General features: G+C 33.6%; 1 protein-coding gene across 1 annotated transcript in view; it reads left to right on the top strand.

The window, feature by feature from the left end:
- IFT80 (intraflagellar transport 80) overlaps positions 1–16,974 on the top strand; it is an 80,773-nt gene that overhangs the window by 18,394 nt on the left and 45,405 nt on the right. Inside the window, exons 4-6 of the mRNA XM_054580165.1 lie at positions 2,609–2,718; positions 6,194–6,283; positions 7,050–7,187. Coding sequence (XP_054436140.1) covers positions 2,609–2,718; positions 6,194–6,283; positions 7,050–7,187 — 338 coding nt within the window. The remainder of the gene's footprint in view (positions 1–2,608; positions 2,719–6,193; positions 6,284–7,049; positions 7,188–16,974) is intronic.

Raw genomic sequence — 16,974 nt, 5'->3', positions numbered from 1 at the left:
ATAAATAAAAATTCCCAATATAAAAAGCAAGAAATTACTTATAAAACTTTTTTGGCTTTTTTTGTCTATTTTTTTGTTAATTATGAAATTAAAAACATTTTATTACATAATTTGATAAACATTTTGTTTCAAAGTTATTCAATCTGAAAGGCTAAATTTATTTCCATGTTGACTTTACAAAGTGAAGTGTGGCACTAAAAATAATTCAGTGCTTTAATAAAGTATGTTTTTTAAAGCTCTTAAAATATAGATTTTTTTCAAATGCTGATGGGATGGATTTCATCACAATAGAAGTAATTACTTTCTTTCCGAAGCTAATTTGTCCACTTTCAATAATGATCCTTGTTAGAACCACCCAAATTGGAAGTTATATAGCAACGAGTAGTACATCTCCTTTTGGAAAAGAAAACATTCGTATATACAATAGTTTCACACTTAATATTTTATTATAAATATAAAGGGTGAATATAATGAGGGCTTCTCTTATTTCTTGATGTTTTACCGATTTTGAATATTGATGGTTAGGAAGACAACTAATGAGATGCAGCCATTGATCTTATTTAAGGTTATTTATCATAAATAGCTCTGTATTTGTTTTTTGATCGAAGGAATGTGGTTCAAAATCACATGCTATAACAAAGAAATTACTTTTTCTCCATAAGCTTATTTTGTTTTAAACCATAGTTATTGTATCTGTTTCTTTAACATTATTATTGTTTAAAATAGTTTTTTATAAACAGGAAATGAATAATCTTCATGTCCCAAAAGGGAAAATAAGTATTCTGAAGATCTATAAGGTTTATAAACAAGGAAATGGTGACATAGCTGACTTAATGGGGCCACAAATTCAATGTTAAAGAGGACAAAAGCGTCCCTAGTTCCTCATCCTATACCCCAAGTGTGCCTTTTACCACAACTAAAGGACTAGAGTGACATCCTGTATAACTCAATGGGAGTTGTATTTACTGAATTATTTTGTTGAGTATAGATGTTTGTCATTGTTTAGTATATACCTCAGGAAAGTGTAATTTTACCCAGAGTATTCACAAAGATTTGATAATCTATAATTAAAATATATTAATTTACTTTTTTGCACAGTAATTACACCTGTAATAATGAAAATAAAAAAGGCACTTATAATTCTACCTCTTTATCAAATAAGTTTTCCCCCTCTATTCCCTTCCAGTCCTCATCCAAGGACCACATTTGAGATATGTGAAATTTTTATTTACATTTCCTGGGGAGTTTATTAGCATTGAACTCTGTTCATTTAGAGATTTACTTTTGAAGATCAGGTCAGCTCCTGGCTACTCCCAGAGAATATTCCAAGAAAATGTACTTATCAAGTACAGAAAAAGAAGTGCCTTTTGAGGCTGTCCATCTCACTGGCCATCTGTAGGTTCCTCTGATAACAGAACAATCTGTTGTCAGATGTCATTGACTGAATAGGATATTTAGACCCAGTATAATATCTATCCTACACTGTGAAAGGCATGCTTCAGGACTTTTTTTGACTAGACTTAAATTAGACTTTCTAAGTCTTGTATACCACTGAGACTTGCTCACAATTGTGTTTTGGTTGGGAAGGAAATGGCACAAAAGAATAGGGTGAACACAAACTTTTATCTAACTGATATATATATTTTTTTCTATAGATTAATTTTATAACCTGATTCACTTTCCTAATGAATGGGTAACTGGGTCAGACAGTGGAGTATAGATTTTTAATCCTTTCAATAAATATGATATCCTTTTTCTTTTTTCTTTTTTTTAAACCTAGGATCACATAAAGTAGCCCTCCAGGAGATTTTAGGTAATCTAGAAAGTAATTGAGTTAGAAAATATCATCCCTAAATTCCTATTCTAGGACACTGAAAACAGTATGAAATTTAATGTATGATACATAACTCAAACTTGTATCTTTCTCTTGGAAGTGGAGTCAACTTTGTGCTGGTTATAGGACGTTTGAGCCCTTTTTAGCCCAGCTTTCAGGCTAAAGCTACGCTTGATTGATAGCAAGGCTTTCCCTAATCTCATATTTAATTTGCCATTTGTGAATTCATAGATGGGAGAGGTAGGTCATTTGGGGGTTTGGTGATGCTTATGCATTTGACTACTCCTTAAGCAGCAGATGAGGGAAAGTTCTGTTGCCTGTAGCAGCATCAGGAATGACAATTATCTATAAGATGTGTATACCATAGGTATTTTTGTGTGGAGAATTTAAGTCAATTTATGCATTGAGTCAATTTAAACTGATGGCTATTGATGAGGTGAAATGATACCTCTTTATATCTTAAAATAATATAGTGTATTTATTTTATGTATTTTAGTAACAAAATATCTCAAATTCCTAAAAACCATATCTTTTCTCTGCAAGGCCAAAATTAGTTAAAAAATATAGTTTGTCAGTTGTCAAAGTAGATTTTCAATGGTCAATGTTAACATAGTGTGTATTTCAATATGAGGCTTTACTCCAGTTTAAAAGGGCTTTCGAATTAGGAGGAAATGAACTGATACCGTAAATTACTTTTTTGATCCTCTTAACAATCTCCCTTTTAAAAAGGCATGATAAAGTTTATCAGTGTTTTTTTTTTCTCCTTTTTTACAGGAATACCAGTGTATTCAGTAGCATGGGGCCCTGATTCAGAAAAGGTTCTTTATACAGCAGGCAAGCAGCTGATCATTAAACCTCTTCAACCCAATGCTAAAGTTTTACAGGTACGGCTCAAGCATTTGTAAATTGTCAGGATTTGCTAGACTGTTAAGTGAGAGGTCACTTTCTTAGGAGTCCCTTTCTTCTGGGTGGTCTTTTGACAGCCTGGGGATTTTGTCAGCTTTTATTACAGAACATGGAATATCTGGTTATGTTTCCAACACGGTTCACTTCTTCCTTATTACAGCTCACATTATACCAGTAAATCATAAATGTGTTTTGAGTTATCAGATTGTCACATGATTTGGCATGCGTGGCATTTTAGCAGAGTTAGTCTCAAATGTAGAGATTTGAGACAAAACAGGACAAAATAATAAAACTTTGAAAGCTTTTTAGACTGTTTTTTATTATCATCATTATCATTTTCTTCCTTCTCCTCTTCTATTCAATACACTTGGGATTTCTCTGAGACTCTAACTTTCTTTCAGTATTTTTGGAATAGAGGAGTCGTCAGTGTAGAACAATTTGGAACAAATTAGGTAATTTTACCGATTACATAGAAGCAAAACAATGGTGGCAGTTAAAACATGTCAGCATGGGACAAATTAATGGAAAGACTTTAAGCCTATGTTTGGAATTTTGATGTTTGATTCCAGTGTTAAAAGAAGAATCATTTTCTTTATGTATTGATAGTGACACAGTATATTGTGGTGAATAAGAATATAGGCTTTGGAGTTAGTCACTTGGGTTCAAGTGCAAGTTATATCTTTGAGCCTCACCTCTCTCAAGTCTTAGTTTTAATACTTGATAGGGTTATTGTGAGGATTAAATGAATTAAATTACACAGTGTATAGGACAGTAGATACAACAAACGTGTTGAGTGCATACAGTAAGCATTCAATATAGAGGAATTGTTATTGATGTTATTATTAACTTATCTCTACCGTTCAGTCAGCCCCTAATAAATTAGAGTTAAGGAGGCCAGAAAAAAGATGTAGAATGACTAGGTCCTGATTAAGGGATTTGGTGCTGGAGATTGATCTGCTACAGCAGGTTTTAAAGGTGTTTTAAGAAAAAGCATCGAATTTAAGAGTTGAGTGGATACAGATTTGAGGTAGTATGTAGATAGATACTACTTTGAGATTTCATATTAGTAACTTTTATGTAGATTATGCTATATATACCATATAGTCAGTATGCATTTACATTTTTACTACATGCAGAACAGTCTGCTAAGAATTGTGGGACAAACAAGAAATAAAAGATAGAAGTTCTTCCTCTTAGGTAAATAAGGAAAAGAATTTGGGTAAAAGGAAGAAGCTGGAAAAGAGAACTAGTCCTGACTGCCTTTAGCCAAAGTTCATCCTCACCACTTACATTCAGAAAACCTGCTATGGAATTATACAGCAAAAAACGGGCAAGGTGAATCTCTTAGTCTATAATTATGTGATTTGGAAGATGCTCATATGACCATTGATAAATTATAGTTTAGTGGTTTGGTAAAACCTTTGAGCCAGGAAGTAATGGAGGGAGGGAAAAGTATGTAGTGCCAAAGTTCAGCTAGAATAGAGGAAGAGTTAAAGTATGATTAATAACAGTGCAAATTTTCTATTCCTTTTAAAAAACTAAAGCTGAGACATTGCTCCTTGAGCATAAATATATACTCAGATTTGGATTGTCCACAAAAAAAGAATGCTTAATTAATTCTTGCTTGTAGAATACAGTTCACAAATATGTATCTCATTTCCTATAAGAGCTCTAGGGACTCCTGTAGAGACCCAGAACTTGATTTTGTAGTGAGGAGACATTTTTTATTTATTCAGTTAGTGAAAATATAGGGCATACCCTCTGTATACCAGGCAGTATGCCAGCTGCAAGATATTCAAAGTGAAAGAGAACATTCTCTGGTGTCAAGGAGCTTGTTCAAAAAAGTTTCATAAAATGACTAACATTGAGAAATAAGTGAAAACTGTACATTATAAATAGTAGTAAATATAGGTAGTATATAAATTGATATCCTAAATCATAGCAGAGTTGATCCTCAAACATCACAGGGGTTAGGGACACTGACCTTTGCACAGTTGAAAGTTCAGCTATAACTTTTGATGCTCCAGAACTTAATAGCTTGCTGTTGACCAGAAGCCTTATCAGTATCACAAACAGTCAATTAACACATATTTTGTATGTTATATGTATTATATACTATTAATGAAATAAGTTAATGAAATTATTAAAATCATAGGAAGAGAAAATACATTTACAGTATTTATTGAAAAAAATCTGCTTATAAGTGGACCTGTTCAGTTCAAATTGTGGGTCAACTGTGTAAAGGAACTTAAAATCATATTTTGTTCCTAACTTTTCAATATACAAAATTAATTTTTGTACCTTTAAAATGAAATTCTCAAGAATTTCTATGTGTATATCTAGCTATATATGTATCTGTCTATATATTATTTTTTGTTCTTGCAGTCTATTTTAGGACATTGGGTTAATTTGGCAGTAAATTGTGAGAATTATTGTTTTTTAACATATATTATCAAAACTTTTTTGAGAGTGTACATTTTTATATATCTTGCATAAAACAAGCTATGGATTATTCTTAGTTGGGTCTAATATTTTCTTCTGTACACATTAAGAATAATGGATTGGGAATGGTCTATAGAGAGAACCCTTAAAATCGATCACTATTTGATATGAAGTTAATTGGCCCAGACATTAATATGTACCTTAGAGGCTTCAAGGAAAATTAATTCTTTTTCAGTTATATTATTCTGCCTAAACATGGTGAAAGATAGTTTTTAATTATATGTGTGGTAATAGCTAAACAGGTATATAGATTATATTTCAGGATAGGAAAATATCAATGCTTACTTTCTGGATTGCAAATTTCTGGGTCACATATATACATCCATATATGTATGTATAGAATATATAAATGTCTGTGGAATACATCCTTTTGTTTTATGGTAAATGCAGCAGAAGATTCTCACAGTTGTTCAGTGACTACTCTGGAGACAGGAGGGGAAAAGAGAATGAAGCCTAGGAGAATATGCAGAAGAGAATGAAGAGAGTACTAAGGAAGGTGTTCCCATAGTAGAAGCTTTAAAAAAAAAAAAAAGAGTAAGTTAATAAGAATGAAAGCAGTATCAGTAATAGGGTCAGCTGTACAAAGAAGAGCAAGCTTTGGATTTAACTAAGTTTTGGAGTACATAACATTCATTCCAGTCTTATCACACAAATATCAAAATTGGAATAGTTTAACACAGGTGATTTTCCTTCTGGAGTTCAGGCATCTGAGGAAATTTATAAGGCTGTAAGCTATACAGTGGATGCCATAGTGCTAGGTTCTTTCATTAATGTAAATTAGAAGTGAAACAAGCAAGTGAGGCTATGCATAATGGCTATGAAAGGAAGGGGGGGGAAATCCAAGGAAGGCACAAGAGAATCATTAGAAAGAGGCAAAATGTCTTTTCCTATTAAAAAAAAAAACTTTTCAGTGCTCTTGAAGTTATAATTAATATCTCATTTTTTTCATAGTGGAAGGCTCATGATGGTATTATTTTAAAAGTTGATTGGAACTCAGTTAATGATTTAATTTTATCTGCTGGTGAAGACTGTAAATATAAGGTATGTATGTTTGAATTAATCACTTGGTTCTCAATCTTTTTTGAAAGAATCATATTTAGGTGTTCAGTATTTAGCATCTAAGAATATTCTGTTAGTCATCCCTTTTAGCCATGTCATTTAACTCCAATAATTTAGCAAACTGTTATTTTATAATTTTAAGTGGTATTTTAAAGTACTCACTTTCCCATTGACTTACCTCATTGACTTACAGGATTTGATTTAGTAAGTACCAACGTAAGTACAACTTCTAGTTTTAGTGATTCAATTTAAATCAACTCAATTTAAGTTTTTAAAAATCAAAATAATTAGTTTATTAAACATATATTAGCTTCAGACCAAAATAATGTTGGGGGGATGAATAAAATTTAATGTAACTGTAGTAAGAGAAAATTTAATTGAAATAAATGCTTTTAGAAAGTCGAGAGAGCATTTGTTGGACAAAAAGATTTTAAGCAAAAAGACAGCATCTCAAAACCTTATTACATTTAAACAGACTTAAAATGGATAGGTTTTATGATTAATCAGAGATTTAGTAACTTCTGAAAATTATGACAGTGCTATCATAGTATATATTTTTTGAGATATTTAGGTTTCAGAAATATACCTTTTCTGAAACCCCTTGTGTGATAGTATTAACAATAATAATTGTTAATATTGTAAAGCAATGACTTCTGAATCTTAACTTGATACCTCACTGTAAGACAAACTTGTTCATAATAAATGGCGGTGACTGTTGCAAAAGATTTTTTAAAATTTGCTTTTGTAGGTATGGGATAGTTATGGCCGTCTTTTGTACAATTCACAACCTCATGAGCATCCTATTACCTCAGTTGCCTGGGCTCCAGATGGAGAATTATTTGCTATTGGCTCGTTTCATACCTTACGGTTGTGTGATAAAACTGGGGTAAGTTATAGCGGTGAGCAATCACAGATGTGCTGTCATAAATGTGGTAATGCACAATGCACCTGGGTCTCAATCTTTTTTTCCCCCAGTAAATTGCTTTTTTAAAAAAATTGTATTTCTTCCATTACCATTTATTCCCCCTATATGGTTCTCAGTCTTTAAAAAAACATTTTCAATGATTGCATTTGACTGAATCTTTCTGATTTGTCTTCTTAATATACTGGTTCAATTAATTCTAGATTTATGGGACCACACTCTTTAAGTTTGAAGAATAGGTATACTCTCTACAGTTTGTCTTTCTGGAAATACTTATTTTAAGCATGATTATAAAAGATGGTAAAGTAGCTAAAGTATTAAAATTTATGCTCAATAAATATGGAGCGTTCAGTTTTAAAGTTTTTTTAAAAATTGTCAAATATGTTTTATACAAAAATTTTGGTTGCATGTTTTTGGTAAGATATTGATAGTAAATGTAAAGCTGGTCATTTTAAAACCAAAGGACTCTTTTTTTTTATGTTAAGAATTCCATGTGTGAATATCTGTGAGACTTTTTCCTCACAAGAGAATATGCTTTCCGTCACACAAATTCTGTATAGTACATAAGCAAACAGCCAAGCTCAACAGCATTTACCAATTGTACTTGAAGAATAAGTTGTTTCAACAAAGTGCTCCAGAAGCAGCAGCATTATATGAGTAGGGCTATTCCATACAATTTCTAACTAGGAGGAGATCACATAATTTGTTCTGTGGCTTATTTTCCTCAATTGCAAAATAAAACTGTTAACTTGGAAGTTTTAGCACTTTGTCAATGATCTGCTAAGTTTTCTGGTGACTTGTTTTCTATTACATAAAATATAAAGTCCTCTGCCTGCCTTTACAAATTCTCTGCAACCTGGTGCTATAAAATCCATTCATAGTCTTTGCCTCCCACAACTCCCTAATTTCAGTCTGCTCAATTCAGGTCCCACATTGATGCGTGAAAGCTTCTCTGCCCTCTCTAACTTCCTCAGTCATCTTCTTTCATGGAATGCTTTCCCCTCTGCCGAATACTTGCTGAGCACTACCCTTCTGTAAGGTCCATCTCCTGTTTGACTTCCTTCATGGTACCTTCCATAGATGATTTCAAGTTTATCTGTTTTTCTAACTTCTCACCTAGGTTTCTTTTTTCTTAGTTATGACATCAGGGTAATAGAGCAGGTGATCTCATTTTCATCTGATTTTCTATCAGTGATTCTGTCTGTAGAATATGTACTTGCATTTTCATAATATGTTGTGCTCTTACACTGTCCATTTTAGTTTTATGTATATTATTTTTGACTCCCTAGATAGTTTATAAGATCCCATAGCTTAATGTATTACCTATACAACACAGTAGATACTCAATAATTCACTGTCAATTTAAGCATAATACTTTTAATTTGCCATTTTGATGAAAATAGCTAAAAATTTTAAAAGCTTGGGGCACTGAATTGATCTGAATAAATGAATTAAAGATTTACTTTATTAAACATCAAATCCATTTTTAAAATGTTAATCTAGAAAACAACTTGCTAGAAGGATTTTTTTTTTTATTCAGTAGACATTAAATATGTACTACTCATCAGAATATTTTAGAAATTGGGGATGGAAAGCTGTTAAGATTTTCATTCAAGTTGTTGACAGCCTAGTAGAGATCAGACTATAGGACTTAAAGTACAGTGTGGTAAGTGCTATAGAGGAGGTTTGTTTAGTATAAGCACTGTGAAGGTGTGGCAGGGGCTACCTCTGTCTGTGGGACATTAATTGGAGAGCTGAGGCTTTTTAAAGAATTAGTAATTCTCCAGGTAGTTGCAGGAAGAGGGAACAACTTGTGCATCCAGGTATAGAAGAGTGTGGTGTGGTAAGATTTTACACAGGATAGTACCAGGACATAATACAAAAAAGACATTCTCAGATAAGATCTTGTTTGCCATGTGAAAGAGTTTCAATTTTAATTATTTTAAATCTAATTATTTTCTGTGGAGCTTCATTAAGTGTTGCTGTGGGGCGGAAAACAGGTTGAGAGGGTTGAGCTCCTCTTCACCCACAACCAGAGAAGCTAAATGTTCATCAGCTTTACTGTTAGTGTCCAATACGAGATTTCCTTTGAACAGCTAAAACAATGCAGTTGGAACACCGGTATGTTAGTCAGTGGAGAACTATGGATGGTGGGTAGTAACATGCTAATACTCACATATTGGAAATTTTGCTTTGGTTTCAAAGGATCAGTGGTGCAGGCAACAAGTAGGGCCTGCTCTCAGGTAAAATGTTGTAAAAAAATGAAAATTCACTCACTGCTGTTCCCTTCTTTCAACCATTGACCCCTCAAGTTTCCGCCTGCTTTTTTAAAAATCAACTTTAAGATATAATCCACATACTCTACATTTATCCATTTAAAGTGTACAGTTTACTGTTTTTATTACATTCACAGGATTGTGCAACCACCACCACACTCTATTTTAGAACATCTTCCTCCCTTCTAAAAGGAATCACATACTCATTGTCAGTCCATATTTCTCCCTCAGTCACTCCCAGACTCTGGCAACTACTAATCTACTGGTACTTTCTTTTTATATGGATTTGTCTATTCTCACCATGTAAATGGAACAGTACATTATGTGGCCTCTTGTGGCTGGCGTCTTACACTTAGCATAATATTTTTAAGGCTCATCTACGTTGTACATATCAATACATCATTTCTTTTTATGGACAAATAATATTCCATTATATGAATATGACATGTTTTGTTTACCCATTTATCAGTTGATAGAGATTTGGGTTTTTTTAATTTTTTATCATGAATGATTCTTCTGTGGATGTGTATAAGTTTTTGTGTGGATATAGGTTTTCGTTTCTCTTGGGTCTATACTTAAGAGTTGAATTACTGGGTTAAATAGTAACTCTATGTTTAACTTTTTGAGGAATGTCCAAACTGTTTTTCAGTGTGGCTGTCAGCCTGCTTTTGATTTTTCTCCAGTCTTTGAGTAGTTGTTTTTGCATTTTGTCTTGAGTGTATAAGTGTTATCTGTGAGAGGGCTGGTCTGGTGGCAGCTATTCTGCTATTATTTTTTACACATCAAATTTTATTTAAAATAACATTATAAGTTTTTAAAAATTAGCTTTGCACATTTGAGAGCTATGCTGACTACCACAATGATTCTCAAGGTGAAATAGAGAGGGAGAGCTCTCTGTTTGAGGTTCACTCTTCAAGGGATTGTTCAGGAAAACAGCCAGATGCCATGGATTTGTTCACAAAACAAATGCAAATGGCCAATATAAACATGAAAGCATGCTCAAATTCATATATAAATATAAAATAAATAAATAATGATGTATTTCACCTAATAGGTTGGAAAGATTAACAATGACTTAGAAACCTTGGGTTTACTCAAGTAAAAGATTTTTAGAAAGGCATGATTCAAGTAAAAGGAAATGAGCTCTCCTCCCATTTACTGTTGATGGGGATGTGATTTGATTCAATATTTTTGAAGAGTGGTTTGATAATATATATCCAAGTGTCAGATGTCCATATTCCTCGACCTAGAGATCTCAATTATAGGAATTTTCTCTAAAGAGATCACTGTGCAAGTACACAAAGATGTATGCATAACAATTTCATCATAGTGTTGTTATAATAGTGAAAATTAGAAGTAAATTAAACATCCCCATGTAGGAGACTAATTAGGTTATTATTCTATATATCTAAAATTGACTACCCTCAACTCTTAAAAATGGGGAAGAAGGGTTATGTTTAAAAACATTGAAAGATACCCATGATAAATTATTTAATACAAAGACCAGGTTTTAGGAGAACATTTTATTCTAGGATCCCACCGAGATAAAATAATATAGCCATATCTCTAACTGCTAAAGATAGACCCATGGTTACTGTATACTATATCTTTTCCTTTTATGATTTTGTAAACTGTGAACCTTTCTTAATGAAAGGTATCAATTGTACAGATGCAATAAAGATCTTTAAAATGTTCTTCAGTAAAAATGAGCAAAAAAAGGAGTGATGTCACAGAAATGGCGGAGCAGGGAGCTCCAAGAATTGGTCCGTCTTCTCAAGCAACCGTTAGACTGGCAAAAAATGACAGATTCAACTTTTTTAGCGCTCTGGGATCTAATTGAAAACTTACAGCAGCCAAGGGGGAAGCTTAATAAAGAAAGACCGCACGATTTTGGTAAGAAAGCATTGTGGCATATTTTGCTTACTTGTGTACCACCCTTTATTTCCTGCTTGGCAGTAGCCTTGGTGGAAGTAGCCTGCATTCTGGTGCAACTTGCTGGTGCCAGATGGGACAGTATGAACCATGTTCTCAAAAACTTGTGGTTCTACTTCTTGACCTGTCTGGTGTTTCTCAGAGGGATTGGCACAGAGGCTTATCTTTGTTTTGCGTCCTTTGGAAATCTCTCAGAGTTGGAGTGGCTTCCCAGGTGGCCTCTGTCGAAAGCAAAAAAAGCACACCCAAGCCACCTGGGGCAAGCAGCAGACAGACCAAAAAGCTTAGGAAAGAAGGGGCTAAAGAGGAAGATACATGGGAGAATAAAGGCTTTGGAGGGTTCTCACATATACTAAGGAATCCAGAGTGCGACACACGTGCCCAGAGCCAGACACAGGCTCAGAAAAGACGTGAGGGGATGCCAGCCTTGTATCACTTGCCGATCTCTGGGCAGAGCTTTGTGTCACAAGCAGGAGGTGAGAGCTAAGGAAGAATTATAGGTGGCCTGGCTAAGGGTTTCCGGAGAGCTCAAGCTCAGAGCCCATTGGCAAAGAGTGGGAGAGTATTTTTTTCTTTTATTTTGGCTCTGTCAGGTCACAAGCTGACCACTGAGATAACGGAATGGAGACTTCTGTGACTACACATGAAAACAATAGTCTTGGCAAATATAGTTTGGAAAGTCACTAAATAAATAATGAATGCAGCCCTGCAGCCGTCAAAAAGCAACACCAGCAAACCTGGGGAGCAGGGTGAATCTGATTTCCAGTGTTACCGCATTATTATATCCAAAACATCTGCTTTTCAACAAAAAAAAATTAAAAGGCTTACAAAGAGGCAGGAAAGTAGGGTCCATTCATGGGGAAAAAAGAAATAAAACCATCCATTTGAGGCCCAGCATTAGACTTAAAGTCTTTAAAGACAAAGACTTTAAATCACTGGTCTTAAATATGCTCAAAGAGCAAAAGGGCACAAAGAGAACAAGGTCTGGACAAGTAGAAAAGATCAATAGGAAATCTGGAACTGAAAAAAATGAGCAAAGGATAAAAGAAGTGCATTGTAACTATCTCTGGAACCCCAAAATATGTTTAGCCTCTTCAATAATGACTTTCATGCAAATAAAAATTACAGAGCAATGCTATTTCCCACTTACCAGAGAATGGGGAAATGGGCCTCCTCATAATGCATGGAAGGTAGCATTTATTGGTACAACTTTTCTCAAGTGTAATTTGGCAAAATCTGTCAAGATCCTTGAAACTTTTGACACAGCACAGCTATTATACTTTCAAGGAACTTTAAAAATGTATTGCATATTAATTTGCTTGTTTATTTTCCTATTTAGTAATTCCTTCACCAATATTTGAGTCTCCTACCTACCAAATACTTGCCCTAGGTGTTAAATAGCTGTAAACAAAGTAAATTCTCTGCTCTGAGTTTTTATTCTAGCAGATGAAACACTATAAGCAAACAAAATGAATATATAATATGTTAAATGATAATAAGTGCTACAAAAATAAAGCTGAGTATGAAAGATGGCATTATTTTAGGTCTGGTCAGGGAATATCAGACACAAACTAAATGTACATTATTTTGTGGTTAGTAAAGTATATTAAGGTGTACATGAATTACTTATGGCAGAAAAATTAAAAGCCACAGTAACAGTTTTTCTCTAGATTTTATAATGTTTTATTTCTACCTTGGATTTTTAGAAAGACATGATTCAAATATGTAAGGTAAAATCTTTCAAAGTAACAGTCATAAATAAATATGCAGAACATATTAATGAATTGTATTTTATTAAATTAAATGTAATAGAAATCAAGGGAAATTTTTTAATATAAAAGGTACCTTTCAGCACAATTAAATGACCTTTTTCCTTTTGCTTATCAGCAGGTGGTGCTATTGCTTGTATAAGAGAGAATTTACTGCCATTCTTATATTGTTTGAATATCCAGTTTGTCATTATAATAAAAACAGTACCCTCTGTTCATTTATTCTTCCATTCAGTTAAAATAATTGCAATGATGATTATATCCCCTGCAATAACTGGTCTTACTATTATATGTAACTTTTTGTTGTCAGTTATGTAAGTAATTTTCAACCTTTTTCATCGAATGGCATACTAAACTAATAACTAAAATTCTGCATATACCAAAAACATTATTTTTTGCTAATCTGACAAAAAATAAGTATAATTTTGATTCATTTACACCAGATGGCTATGGCTGTACTGATTGTTGACATTTTCTAAATTGGACGATTTAAGGGAGAAGAGGTCAGCGCCCCTGACTAAACAGTCAGATATTGCATGTTTTAAAAATTCTTGTGGCACACACTGTGTGCCAGAGAACACGTTGAAAATTGTTGATTTATATCAACACTTAATTTAAGGCATTCTGCAATTTGCTAATTCCTGATATAGGAGAGAGAACATTGATTTTAAAAATCAGTTAGTATACTTTAAAGAAAAGGAAGAACCTTTGCATCTATTTTCTCTTCCACCTAAACTTACTTTGCAAAAACACAATTTTATGAATTGAGTTCATTCAACTTGGTTAAAGATATATGCTTTTGAGGATCCGTTTAAGCAAATATATTTATATAGCAGTAAAGAGAAGAGTGAGGGTGGCATTTTAGAGGTACTTTTAAAAGTTACTATAGTAAAGTCATGTTTTTTAATTTCTCTTATTTCCCTATTGGAAAATAATCTGCATGACAGAATACAGGGGGGAAAAAAGGTCTCTAAGGGATGTAATATATCTTAGTAAGTCAACACTTTATAGATACATTTTCATTTGTTGTTCTCTGTGTTACACTGTCTAGCATAATTGCTTGTTTTATTTTGTTTTAATGTAGGAGTAGTATTGGCATGTTTGTAGTGCTCTAGAGTCAAGACTCCAGTGGCAAATTTACAGAGTTAAAGGCTTCTTCTGGGTCTTCAGTTTCCACACCTATAAAATAAATGGGCTGGACAACGTGATTGCCTCCTTTTAACTTCACAATTCCTTGAGACCTTTTCCATGGGCATTGGATGTAATGCTTGCTTCCTCTCATGAGTAATGTTAATGTGTTGTTTCTTTCTTTGTTTTTAAGTCTAAGGCTGTTGTATATGAAGAGGTAGCACTACACATGGCATGCTGGAAGTGGGAAAACTAAAGCAGTGCTGGAGAAGTGTGGCTGATCCTGTGACTTCAGAGTTACTCTACATTTCATTATATTTAGATACAAGTAGCAGAAGCCATTAAGCGAGAAGAGGAATTGGTTATAAGGTTATAGGAATATCTCCCAGAAGCCAGGGAAGGATGTAGCTAGGCTTCAGGAATCAGAAACTGGAGTGCTAGGAAAACACAGAAAGTGTTCCCTGTGTCTTTTGTCTCGACTTGTCTGTCTTTGGCCCGGCCTATGTAAGATGCTTATGCCTGATCCGAACAGAGGTGCCTAGACGGGCTGAAGTATGTTGTACAAACATGGCTGCCAGGACAGTCGCCAAAGGGACAGCTGCTGAGGGCCAGGTGCTGAAAATGGAGGGAGGCCGGCAACCCAGAGGAGGTTACCTTTGTGTTTAAAGCCACCTTAGCTTAATTTGCCAAATGTTTTCAGTTTAATCCTCTGAGAGATTTCTTTTCACATAAATAAATTTCTGCCTTTGTAATGAAAATTAGAATTGTATTTTCAGAAGCCGTAAAGTATAAACTGTAAAGGCAACTGTACTTCTTGAGACCCTACTCATATTGTACAATATGAGACCCTACTGTCTAGACTTGCTGTGAAAAACTAGGCAAGCATACAAAAATCAGACTTCTATTACATAGTTTACTTTTAATCTTTGAAAAATCAGCACCTAACATAGTCCATAAATGTTGCATTTTAATGGGTCATTGTACAGACAAAAGATTTTGTTTTGGTTTTTAATGGCATTAATTTAACTGAATTTAACTCAGTGGCATAAACTGTAGCATTTTGACTGGCTCATTAGTTTGTTACTAGAATTGATCCCTTTAGTCAGTTTGGTTGATGTTTTTGAGAAAACTAGTTTAAAATTTCTAAATGTAACTCCTTGGCTGGGCAGCTCAGTTGGTTAAAAGCATCATCCCGACGCGCCAAGTTTGCTGGTCAGGGCACATATGAGAATCAACCAATGAGTGCGTAAATAAGTGGAACAACAAATCGATGTCTTTCTCCCTCCCCCTCTCTCCTTTGTTCTCTAAAATCAATTAATAAAAAAATTTTATTAAGAAATAAAATACAATTTCTAAATGTTTGCTTTTAATTGGTTCCTTGGATTTTTAATATTAAAAGTCAAGTTAAGTTAAAGTCATGGTTGCGCTCTGGGAAGGAAAACACAGGCACATTTATTTATTCCTCATTCATCCAGTCAGTCAACAAATATTCGTTTGTGCTGCGTTCTGTGTGGTGCTCTGGCTATTCAGAGAATAACATCCGTGGCAGTCCTCTAGGGATGGCTTCTCCCCTATTGAGAGTACTGATACATGAATAGATAATTAAGTAACGTAGTTATTCAATAGCAAAGGTTATAATTGTGGGAGAATATAGAATGACTAGAATAATGGTAAATTTTCAGTTATGTCTGTACTTATTTTGAATCACACTAAACCAAGTAAACTTCCTCTCTGGTTGAATAACTTAAAAATATTTTTGAAAACCCCCCTTTTAAATGATCATAGGTCATGGTGGTTTTATTTGTTTGTTTAATAAGAAGCATAAATTTGGATTTGATTTTTTTTTAATTTTGGTACCGAAAGATCTCAACTTAATTGTCTACGTGTAGAAGCACAGAATTTTACTTGTATTTGAGAAATGTTCTCTAGATACACATGTTAAAATCATGCAAAAGCTTCTATTTCACACGGGCAATCCAACTACAACTCCTTATATAGTGTCATTGCTCCCTTACCCTCCTTTTGGGAGAAAAGTGCTACAATTTCTCTCATATTTTCTTCAACTTACAAATGATCCATAAATCAAACCTGCAGCTTTCACATGTTTGGATTAGTCATTGCTAGAGATACCAAAAAAGTTTAAGTCCTTTAGTTTGATTTAAGAAAAGATGTTCTTTCATATCATTGTCTGTACTTAAATTACTTTTCCCTTCCTCTCCATCTACTTTTTAAAGAACTTTATAGATTTTTCTAGACCATTAGGCCATATCTAATTATTTGAAGTATCACCTGTTAGGGGTTATAGATTTGATTATTTAAAATTGCTCCACAAGGACTTTTTCCTCAGTATCCTAACATCTCCTCATTTTCGCTGAGGAAGATTCTATCTCAGTCTAAGTTTTCATGCTATCAGGAAACAGTCATGAAAAATGATAGCTTTCTTTTTCTTAATATAATTTTAATGCTTTTGTACAATTCACATGATAGAATATTAAATGCATATTTTGCTTAATGTCATAAACCTATTTTGCTCCTTTTTTCTTTCAAAAGCAACTTGTTCAATAATTTTTAATTGTTTTCTTTTGGATATCCTTGGTAATTCAGTATCACATGAAAAAGCCAAGATCCTACTACCATTTGGTGACA

The sequence above is a fragment of the Pteronotus mesoamericanus genome, unplaced genomic scaffold (genome assembly GCF_021234165.1).
Source record: "Pteronotus mesoamericanus isolate MK-2021 breed Mesoamerican mustached bat unplaced genomic scaffold, CSHL_Meso_final contig_116, whole genome shotgun sequence".
NCBI classification, from domain to species: domain Eukaryota; kingdom Metazoa; phylum Chordata; class Mammalia; order Chiroptera; family Mormoopidae; genus Pteronotus; species Pteronotus mesoamericanus.
This window is presented reverse-complemented; position numbering and strand designations above follow the sequence as displayed.